We start from the raw sequence: 12,338 nt of genomic DNA on the forward strand, positions 1-12,338 counted from the left end.
GTGCAGTTGAAGTAAAAGTATTGAAAGTTTGATTGATTATAGCTTACAGCACTTAAGTAAATGTACTTAATTAGTTTAAACCACTGCTCTTAACCAGAGTGAGGTAATAATAAGCAATGTAAAGATCAAATGCAGAGAGACAGTGTTGGTGTGTCAGTAAACTAGGATCACAGGTAAGCCAGGAACCTGACATCAGCCTAAACAAATATACTGTCAAAGTAATAGTCTATACATTGACTATAACTATAACTATAGTCTATACATCTTGGCACAGTGCAGACAAGCACAGATTTCTCCCAGGCCAGCCTCTAGTTTAGCCCCTAATGGTGTAATGATTGATATGGCAGCAGTGCCACTGCCTTAACCACTTACGTTACATAGAATACAACATCTAGCATGAGATCACCACCTAATTTAGCGTAACGCCATCCTTGCATCAGGTCTTTATTGATACTGAACTCTGAACCTGGCAAATAGATACAAAAACACTAATCTTATCATAGATACAACAGTAGATAAGCAAAAGTAGCCATAAGATCATCCTCGTATACAGAAACTACTCAAGACCACTGGGATATTGAAACTTATCACTATATGGCTAGAGGACAATTCTCTACTATTATCCACAGAACCTTATCGCACATTCATTATTTCCAATACTAGAAGCTCGGCTGCCCGAACTCAGGAACCTTTCGCGCCGGTTCTGTAAAACCGTGTATCGGGTCGGTCGAGGCTGGGCACTCCCTGCTGCGACGGGGAACACGCGTGCCGAAGTCTGTGTAATGCAAACCCCATGATACCTGTTGTCATAGGACCCGTTTTGACCATCTGTTTGCCTGTGACCATTTATGCCCATATATGGAGAATATATGGAGATATCTGTATCTGTCTGTCTGCGTACCATATATGGAGATCTCTGTGAACACAGTGCCGGTTCCGGAAAACCCTGATGTCAGCCCATATATGGAGATCTCAGCAGAAGTGATGTCACAATGAGTCAGCACTTGCACATCAGGCTGTTCCGGAGGAACAGCAATCATCTCCGCATACAGAGATTCCAAACCTTTCGCGCTGGTTCCGGAAAACCGCATATCGAGTCGGGTCGAGGCCAGGCACTGCACTCCGCGCCGCGTTGGGGAACGCGCGTGCCGAATTTGAATCCGGTGGGACGAACAGTTCTCGAGATACGCAGAATAGATTATACACACACGCACGCTCACAGAGACTTCTCGCATTTATTGTAAGATTCTGCATGCCATCTTTTTTAAAACATCTGACATTGAGGATTTAATCGCCGACTCAACTCAAGTCCTATAATATGTTGTCATACGACGAATAGTGAAAATAGCTGATCTACAAGCTCACAATGTCTTACAGTAGGTTTTATTTTTTACAATTTCCACCCATAATAACAGGGACACACGGTTGAAAGTAGTTCACTTAACACTTTCTAAGCCGGGCCGTACTTGCCCGTACTTGTCCGGACCACCCAATTAGCCGCTCGAACTTTCCCGTACTTTTGATATAAATGATAATTATCAAAAAAAAAAACGATCGGCCGTTGTTCTCTGGGTCTTCTTGGATCGATTCTAAAGGGTTAAAATTTTCTCCCCCCTCCTTTCTGGAAGTGGGTGTACTCCTCGTAGTTTCCAGCAGGCCGCGCCGTTCACTTACATTCTAGCTGCATGGTTGGCTCAGCAGCTCCTCCTTCACTCCACGGGGTAGAGAATCAACAACAACCACAACCACCATGACTGGATTAAAAGCATCTAGGTTTCTGTACGTGGATCGCGGACTCAATCACGCTCGGGCGCCGCTTCCCTATCGCTCTTTTCCCTGCTTCGCCGCACGGAAACGAATGGAGGAGATCTCCCCGCCGCGTCCCCAAAGTAAGAACGTCGACCTCTAAAGGATCAATATACACGCTGTACCGAGCACTTCATTACGTGTTGTTATCATGTGGGCATTGTTTTTTTTAAACATGTTTATAAATAAATACCATATTTGTTCGGCAGAACCTGTGCTCAGGGGTTTCTGGGGGGGCTGGCAAAGTGTTTAAAAGGGTAGTCTCTACTGTACTCTTGTCTTGCCCCACTCTGAGTGGGCCTGTGTGTTTTGGGCCAGGACTGGAGAACCGTTTCTGAAAGTCTCTCCGGAGACAGACTTGTTGGTTCACACTAACATAATGTACTTTGAAAGCTCTGACAATGAGCAGCACATAGAGCATATGTCCAGCCTCATAAAGGTTATGTCCAGCCTCTGCACTTTAGTTCCACCTTTGTAGTCGTTGACTGTAAGTCTGACTGGAAACTGAATTAGTTCAAGCCTACCTATCTTTACTGCTATGCACGTTAAGACTGTTGTAGTTCTCAAACATCTTTGTGTAAAGGTCAAGGACCCCTAAATTGAGTAAGTATTTGGCCATGAATCACCACCTGAAAATGTTTTGTGCCAGGTTGACCCCCAGAAGAGGAAGATTTGTGTTAAAAATTCAATAACAAAATGTATCAAAAATAGCAGATGTACAAGCTTGCGGCGCTTGTTTTGTATATCTGCTTTTTTTTCCGAACCACTGTTCCAAATCCTAATAGTCTTCTGAAAATCAAACCTCGGTTCGAAGTGGAGCGGTGAATCTGAGCAGCTTGCTAAATGCCTAAACTGTAAACTGTAAACTGTGCCTGTGAGTGAGTGGTGAGTGTGCCTGGCCTGCACAAAACAGCGCCCCTCCTTTAACTAGTGTGTTGTGTGTGGCCACTCAAGGTATTGCCAGGCTACGGACACGGCCAGCCAGCCAGCCACCCAGCCAGCCACCCACCCAGGGACATACCCACGGACATACCTGTCTATTGGGAGCGCTTTCACCGCTCCAAAAACATTATGTTGCTAATTGCTATATATACAGTATATACCGGTAGCTAAAATCTAAAATGACACAGATGCTTTCCTGGTTTTAATGGGTTTAAAATACATTTTCATGAACACTGCGCTAGCCTGTGATTGGTCGAATACCCTTCCTGTCTGAAGAGCAGATGACATGACAGCTTCCCATTTACAACTTGTGCAGGGTGGCATAATTTGAAAGATTGTGGAAGAAGAGATAGTGACTGTCCTCAAGAGTGTAAGTTTCTGCTTATCTTCTACTAGACTACCTGTACTCTTATTCAGTCTAGGGTTCAAATCGGAACTCTCTGTTGTGCTGCTCAAGTGGGACTCCCTCTTTCTCTGTCTCCCTGGTGGCACCTAAACACAAACATTTAACTTCACAAAATCTACACCTAAAAACCTAACCTTATACCTAACCTTACACAAACTATACCAAAAACTAACACCTTAACCCTAACACCTCAAGTCGACCTGGGCGAAACACAGGGAAAAGAGAGAGTCCGGTGTCAACTAGGTACCTGCCTGAAGCTTGTGCACTGGACTGTGTCATCATTTATATAATGCTTGTTGACACGTGTAATGCCTACGCTCGCTGTGATTGTATATAAGTAGTAGGTGTGTTGGAAATATTTGAATGTGTGCTGTTGATCTTTTCCTTATAACTTTTGACATTTCTTTTTTGCCCCCTTCCCTGTGTGTGTGTCGTTACAAATAGGAATTTGTTCTTGCCTGGTAAAAAAAAAGGCTAAACGTGAGAACAGGGGGTTGACAATAAAGGTTGCCCTACTGCCTGTGACAAGTAAATAAAATGTTCAGGGCAAATGGTGTTTGCTTTCAGGTTACCCGGCGGGCAAGTGGCCAGATTGGTCTCTTCCTCTCTCCAACACACATACTGTTACTGTACACACACCCCTATCATTTTATAATGGACAATTTACTTTTCGGGCAATTGGGCATGACTTTTCTGCAAGTAGAACATCATACTTGCCCTTGAGAGCTTAGTGACAACCCCAGAGAAGAGATATATTTTGCTGTTCTTCTCACACTGAAATTCACAACAGCAGAAGCATTTCGGGAGTTGCATTCATATAGAGTTCACGGCAGTTATGCTTTGATTTAAACAACTTGACAGCAGCAAAGCTCAGCTCACACATGGCGGCTCACAAAACGGACAGAAAGCAGAAGTGGAAACAACGCTGTCTGTGTCCATCTCCAAGGTGTCTTAAAAGCATGATCTCAGAGACGTGTATATTATTGAGACTCTGGCCCCAATCATCACTTTGGGACTGACCAATCTAGTGCACACACACACACACACACACTGTACACACGTCACACCCATGTATAAAATAAATCAAAACAAGAGCAAAACATGGTGCACATGATTACATGTTGCCATTACATGTAACATAACTCATTCTTTCTAAGCCTGATTTATACTAAGTTGCACACCGCAAATAGCAGATCTACAAGATAACAATGAGCTTGTAGATCTGCTATTTACTGAGCACAACACAAGCACACACAACTTAGTATAAATCAGGCTTTAGGCGTGTAAGCAATGGTCTTTCCTGTCCTTCCTGTCAGTAGTGTCTGTCGTCATCCAATGTTATACGAGTTAAAAAGAAGGATCTCCTTGGAAATAAGCCGCAAGACTTATCCGAGTTTCCTTTTAGTTGACCTTGTACCAGTGAACTGCACTGTCATGAAACTGTAGGCCTTTCCCTATGCAAACTTCTAATAAATACTTAAATCAATCAATGCACACAGAATCTATCCAACTGTATTGTCTGATCCTGTCAGGTTAGGGAAAAACTGCCAAAATCTGGGGGAATTTCACTTTGTCAATGGCATATTATTTAAGTACATCTTCTCATGGACCATCAGGCACCAAAACAACAACAAAACTGCTGACAACAAACCACAGAAGTGCTGACACCAAGGAAGCCACCTACAGTAGATTCTTAAGTCTTGAAGAGGTGGGAGATATAGGCCTACCGTACAACATATTAAACATTTACCTCCAGACAGCAAAGAGTGAATGTAAACAGGCAGTCCTCAAACAGACTATAACACAACAGTATAATGAACCATATGTTGTGTTTTAAACACATACATAATTCATTATTAGACAAGAATTGCATGTTATGAGAACAGTTTACATTAATTCCACCTATGTGAGTGCCATGTTAACTGTTAGGTGTAGGCCTACGCTGTACAAATCTGTGTTATCCACTTAAGTGTAACCCAAAGAGCACGAATGCAACACAAGCCTGCTATCTGAGTTACATTAGACACAGTGAGCATTTTTCTATCATGAGAAAAAGGTATGCGGCAAAAAAAGAGAGAATTGCGAAACCCTTTCCTTCTGGCTGCTATAAACTTCACCGATGGAATTCTCTCTTGTCCCGTTTTCACAGGGATTGCTCAACCTGGGCGGACAACAACTAGACAGAAGAATACAATGTATCCACCACGAAGTTCGAGGCTGGGGAAAACAATAGCTGGATATGCGCATTGTTTAGGGATGTTGATTTGATGGCATGTTGGAAACAAGCCCACAACAAGCCCTGCCAAACTGATAATCCCAAAGGCGGCGGTTGGAGAAGGTTGGAGGTGGTGGTTCTGGAAGAACACAAGTTATGTCAGCAGAAGACAACATAGTCAACAACTTATAACTTTAAAACAATAACTTACCCAAAGGTCTGAGCCCCAGTCCATGTTTCCAAAAGAAAGGAAAAAGTTGTCACCAAGACACCAACCCTTTAATTCTTTTTTAGTTGTTGTCTGCCTTTCTTCTCTTGCCTTTTAAATAAAACAAACTGGTTTAGTTTGCAAGGAGATGAAGAAAGCTTCTTCAGCTTAGCTATAACTTTAATGAGTCCAGTCAGTGTTAGAATGCGGACATGGCGGGTAGGAAATGTTTGGAGGAAGTCTACGCCTTCTCTCTCTCTCTCTCTCTCTCTCTCTCTCTCCCTCTCTCTCTCTCTCTCTCTCTCTCTCTCTCTCTCTCTCTCTGGCACCGCTCCCCTCTTGTTTCTCCAACAGAAAGAAAATATGTTCACTTCTTTTTCCTCCTCCTGAAACAAGTTTGCGGGGTCCCAGGAGGAGGTGGCCGAGAGAGGGGAGGAGGATGGGGGGAGGAGGTGGCGAGGAGAAGGGGGGGAGAGAGAGAGAGAGATAGGGTGGGAATATGCCAGCGGCATTGTCAGTCTTAAAGCAGCAGTAGTAGTTGTAGGCTTAGCCTAACTGCTATGGATGATGATGACAGCTGTACACTCGAGTTGAATTAAAGGTCCAGTAGTTTTATGAACAATGGAAACATTTTAATATATAGGCAAAAAAAAAGTATATGTATAAAATGTTCCTACAACAATATCCACAAGATTGTAAACAATAAAAATAAATCATCTAGAAATCAGTAGTTAAGCTAGCCAAAGCATTATGCATGCATAGGCCTACTAACAGATCTACACTCAAGTTAAATTAAAGGTCCAATAATCAACGTTTTTATGAAAATTATAAATAAATACAAGTAAATATTAGCCTATTAAAGGATATTTGTTACTGTTTTTTAAGATTTTTTTTAAAGATTTGTAGGACAGTAGACAGGACATGGGGAGAGACACGCAGTAAAGGTCACCGGGAACGGGATTCGAACTCGCGACATGCACCTGGACCGGTAGGCCAGCGGGCGCCCCCAGGCAAAGAGTTGTTTGTTGTTTTGTTTGTTGGTTGGTTGTCCGTTGTTTTGATGTAAAGCGTTCTTGGGTTCATGTAAGGCGCTATATACTGTAAGTTCAAGGTTACATTTATTAATATTATTCTGTTGATATCGATCATTTCTGATTCATAGGCCTGATTAGTTTGATGGTTCCATATAGGCCTACCTATAAGAATAATCAATGGTATATATCCATTGGTTACATACCATTGATTGACATGCAGACCAACAAGAATGTCTACCCAAGTTGACCAGTATTTCTACATTTTAGCTCCAAAGTGCATTTTTAAAAAGTGCCTTTAGGCATTGAGGATGTGTCTAAAGAAAGTATAATCCATTTCAAGCTATAATGGCCTCTTTGAAGACCCTGGTACTGGTCAAGGGCCCCTGGCTGGGCACACTGGCCCCATTTGCCAATCTGCCCATCCCTCATGCTATGGGTAGCCTCTATAGCTTAGGGGTGTAACGATACATTTTAACAGCGATACAATACGCATCACGATACAATTCGATTCAATGATTTAAAATCGATATAGTAACTATTTAGCAAAGAAATGAAATCTGTTTAAAATGTGTAAAATTCTATTATTATGCTAGTAAATGATGTGATTATCTAGCAAATACATGGACATTATATTTCAACACATATGGACAAAACCACCTTGACATGAACACATAGATTACACACATTTATCGATAGACCAAGAGTAGCTTTCTGGAATGGAAAGTTAAGTAGACCCCTCTTTTTCATGTTCCCTCTTAAAATTGCCAAATAGGCCTACAAGGCACAAATACGTAGTTTCCATAATAATCAATTATTTGCATTGCAAAACAATTCACTTCTCGAAAGCTTGCTTCTCACCATGATAGCTTCACTTCGGTCATCTTTTTTGAGCTCACTGACAGTCATCTGAGCTCTTTAAAACCCAAAATAAACGGGTGGATAAAGTAGCATTTATAGCTTTTTATGCATCACATGTCTGGAACAAACTCCCCAAAAACTGCCACCACTCTTATTCCCTTTGAAACACTAAACTTAAGACATTTCTGTTTGTCGCCACCTTTGATTGAGTTACTTTGCTTTTTCTCCTTTTCTTTCTCTTCTGCACTGTTACTGTATTTTTTTCCTCATCTTTTTTGTTTTATGCAGCCTAATATATCATTATATAGCATAATTGTGTTTCCTTTGCTTGATGTTCTGTGTAAAGCACACTGCCTTGTCGTTGAAAGTGCTATAGCTATACAAATAAAACTGCCTTGCCTTATAGGTCTTCTTTTATTTTTCATGAACCAATTATTTGACAATGTGGTGAGTGAGTGAACTGTGTCTGACCTCTTCTCTTGTTCCTTAGAAGAAACCCGGATGTGAAATCAAAGTAGGACTTCTCTGATGACCTCACCCTACCTGGACCCCTCCTCCTCAGGTAAAGAACAGGTTGTGCAGCACAAGACTGACACCCTGTGTTCATCACCACCACGTTACAAACAAACCTACAGTACATACATTAGAGCAAGAACTTCAAGAAGATGACTGTTTGGCAATACGGTATTTACACACTGGATGTATACTGTAGAATAGATACTGTATTAATATACAGTGTGCACTCAAGCTATTTATGAACTTAATGAAGAGGTAAAGCAGCAAGGCATGTTCTATTTTCAGCAAAGAGGTTTTGGAAAGAAGAGAAAGAAAGATGAGAAAGAAGAGCAGACCAAGCCCAAGGCAAAGGTCAAGTTTATGTAGCACTAAGTGGTTAAATGTCTGAAAATACACATGAACATGAATGCAACATATTACACAAGCAAACACAAAACATTAATTTACACAACACTGACGACACTGTGTTGTCAAAAAAGTCTATGAAGCTGTATGAAAAACTTTAATCTGCAACACAATTTTATACAATATGTAGTGGGGGTCCATCTCTCTCAGCTAAGGGGTCCTTGAAAAACACCACAACATGAATAATCAGGGAGTTGGAGACGCATTCTGTTCCTGCTGCTCCTTAACAGACACTGTGTCAGCAGCCACGCATCTTATCTTCATGGCTATACTCTTCAGAGGGTAGTTTTCGGACTTCCAGTTGAACCATATCATCCGGGTTTCAATCTTCATGTACCCACCGTTGGGTATGCGCAGCCAGTACAGGCCGTTGGGAGTTGCATGTGCACAGTCACCGAACCAAAACCCACTCAAACAATACTGAGCGCAGTTCAGCTCAGAGATGTCCTGGTCTTTGTCGTAGGTGGTGAAGTTCATGTTGTTGCTGTGGTATGTCAAACTGTCCCCTAAAAAAAGACAGCAGGATGATGACATGAACACTGTTTGCACTGTGAGGTTCTGTCGATTCAAACCTCAGCTGCAATTAAAGAGGCACTGTGTAACTTTGTTTTTATTAATGAAATGTAATTTTGTCTAATCTGCGTGGTAGAAGTATATTAATAATACGATATGACGATATGATATTTTGTCTCCCTACTCTTCTATTGAGACATTTAGATTGTGTCAAAGATCATGTCTCACCTAGATCTGACACAAATTCTGACCTGCTGCTCAAGATTCAATGTATCCACTGAGCAAGCAGGCAGGCTCTATTAGCTCAATGGTAAATAAAATAAAAAAATAAATAAAGAAAAAACTGCAGGAAACAGGGTTCAAAATAAATCTGGGATAGAAGAGGAAAGTTATATAGTGCAGCTTTAACTGCTATCAAACCCATATACAAATATAGTTTTGGGTATGAAAAACCCTGGAAAACATGATTTATATTTATTTATGGGTATTTGGCTTTATACATATATACTTAGCCTCTATTTGCCCAGAATTGAATGGCTGATAAAAGGAACAAGAGGATGATAAGCTTGAGTTGGTCAGTTGTCCCAGTATAAGGCCTGTGGGCCCTATTCATTTTGCATTGTTTTACTGTGCAATATAATTTGTAATTTGACGACCTGTGTTAATAGAGATGGGTTACTTTGACCCAGCATAATCTATAGTGATGTTTCTCATTTCTGTATTGAACATGTTAATGTAGGTTCCTCACCTGCTGCTCCACCCACATAGCTGCCCAGACGGAGCTGGTAGCCAGAGGTCTCAGGGTCGACGGAGAAGGAGGAGTATTGGGCGTACGCCTTCCCTCCCTCCCAGTCCTCCATGTCCACTCTCAGCTCACGCTTCTTCTCTCCCGTCGTCAACAAATAGATGTTATCCAGACCTTATAGAAGACACACATACAGAGGTATGTTTCAGAGCAGGTAAAGAAAGTACTTGCCATGATGTCTTGCTCGGCCACCTTTTAGATGCATGGGTTTATTTTCAGTGCATGCATATGGTTCGCAAAATGTTTTAACAACATAACTCACCTATCCAATACTCCCCAGCTGCATCCCCAAAGCCATTCTTGTAGTGGTCCCAGGGTCTGTGGAAGTTCACAGTTCCATCCACCCTCCTCTGGATAACCTGAGATAGAGGGCAGTGTCAGGGGTAGAGAAACCGTCATTAGAGCACGAAGGGTTCCCAGTTCGAATCCGGGCTCCCCCTGAGTTAATGTCAAAGACTCTGAACCCCTAGTTGCTCCCGGTGAGCAGGTTGGTGCCTTGAAATGGTTTCCTCCGCCATCGGTGTATGAATGTGTGTGTGAATGGGTGAATGTAATGCACAATCTATGTAAAGCGCCTTGGATAAAAGCGCTATATACTACTGTAAATGCACCATTTACCATTAAGACAGGTGGGGTTGAGGGGCTTTAATATCTGTAACATGTTTTAACAGATCTTTTCACAATAATAGAGTAATTACTCACGGTCCAGGCACCTCCATCAGTGTCCATGTCGCAGTAGGCATGCACAGGGCTGGTGGGACCACCAGGGAAGATGGTGTACACCCCACTGGGACTGCTGCTGTCACGCTGCTGGATGTCATCACAGTCAGTGGGCAGGTAGAACTGGGAGTGGACACACACTACTGGAACCAGTAGAGATAGCAGTAAAGAAGCCTGGAACAGAGAGAGAAGAGAAAAGAAAAGAAAACAGAAGAGAAGAGAAGAGAAGAGAAGAGAAGAGAAGAGAAGAGAAGAGACTTATTTATAGAGTGTATGCGCGTGACATCATCATACCTGGAAGTTATGCGGGAACGCCTACTGAGCAACTACTTTCTGGCCTTGCCAGCCATACATCCAAACAGGAAAGTCCTATCTGATTGCATTAAACAACATTACATCACTTCGCCACTCATTTTGCCACTCACTTTATGCATGCGCATAACCTCTATTCAGAGGGGGGAATTAGTCACCAATGGCAAAACAGCAGTTAAGATACAGTTACAGGGTACTGTGGAAAGCAAGTTCAAACAAACATCTTCATTAATGAACAACATAAACAATATTCAACACTACACAACCTCAATAGTGCTTGCATAGTGCAGGATGAAAGAAATACAAGAGAATGCATGCATGGCAAGCATGTAACAATTATATGGTATCCGAGCAATTACAGTAGTGTATTGAACGAGCCAAGCGATGATTGTGGGCCTCATTATTATAGGCCTATACATCTTCAAAGCTAATGGCACAGAAGGAGACCCCAAGTCTGTTGGTTGTGCCCTTGGGGAAAGATGAATCTGTCTTTACCCCTCCTACTGAAACCTTCCCACCATCTCCATGTGAAGGGGGCTTGAGTTGTTGACCATGATAGCGTCCAGTTTCCTTGCCATACACCCGGGGTCTTCAAACCCCTGGTTTTAGCTTGAACCCAAGCAGCTTAAACCAACCGACCAACATTGTTATCCTTCGAACCTTGAGTTCTCACTAACACGTCTGAAAAGAAACAGACACAGATCTTACCCTTGTCTGCATCTTGGAAGGGAGGTGATTCTCTTAGTTTCAGGGTAATCCTTAACTTTATACTATACTAAAAGAAGTAGTCCGTGCTGGAGATTGAGAACTGGTGATTTAATAACAAAAATATATTCAATAAATTCACATGAACAGCCAGGGTTCTATCTTCTGTATCATCCGTAGCAACAAAATATCACTTCTCTGTATAATCGTGGACAATTCTTTCTCCACCAGAACGTAAAGTAAACAACAGAACCAAGCACATCCCATATTAGGCCTACTCCTCTACAGCCTGCTAACTACTTAAAGGCACATACCCCTGGCCCTCTATATACAGTTATCTTCTGCTGGTTTTATACCTGATCATGCACACACACACACACAGTGTCAGGAACTGACGCAGGTGTAATCCACATTGAAACGTTGTCCCTCAATTTGTACTTTGCACCATAATAAAAAGGCAGTAATTGTATCTGAGTTGCTCCAGTGCCCCCTTCTTACCTCTATACTGTAATTATCTCCTTCATTAGTGGATAAGGGAAATACTACTGTAGTATGTTGACATTTGAAATGTACCACTGACAATACATGTTCTTTAAGTTAAAGTCCATGTGTATTGTGCAGTAAAATACGCAATTTCCAAAAGCTTTACAGTATTCCAGAAAATGTGCAGGTTACACATCATGCATTATCATTTCGTCTCATGGACATTTTTTATCTCATCAACGCCACTCATGTTTTTGCCAGTGTGGTAAAAATGCCTTTCTGCGGATTATCCAAACTTAGGTTACTAACCTCACCCATAGGACTCACCCTAACCCCTGCTCATTATGCTAGGGTGGGATATGGCTCAGGGTAGAGGACAGATATTCAAGGAAGGGACCAGTGCCCATTTA

The 12,338-nt window shown here is 41.9% G+C and overlaps 1 protein-coding gene across 1 annotated transcript; it reads right to left on the bottom strand.

Moving 5' to 3' along the window:
- Positions 1-8,576: 8,576 nt before the first annotated feature.
- Positions 8,577-11,318, bottom strand: LOC308280768 (microfibril-associated glycoprotein 4-like; the record flags this gene model as incomplete). Its single annotated transcript, XM_080755087.1, has 5 exons — positions 8,577-8,896; positions 9,652-9,822; positions 9,971-10,067; positions 10,411-10,602; positions 11,259-11,318. 5 exons carry the CDS (start codon positions 11,316-11,318, stop codon positions 8,577-8,579), a joined length of 840 nt encoding a protein of 279 aa, XP_080611213.1.
- Between the last annotated feature and the right edge of the window lie 1,020 nt (positions 11,319-12,338).

The sequence above is a fragment of the Nannobrachium achirus genome (genome assembly GCF_963921795.1).
Source record: "Nannobrachium achirus genome assembly, contig: SCAFFOLD_467, whole genome shotgun sequence".
NCBI lineage: Eukaryota > Metazoa > Chordata > Actinopteri > Myctophiformes > Myctophidae > Nannobrachium > Nannobrachium achirus.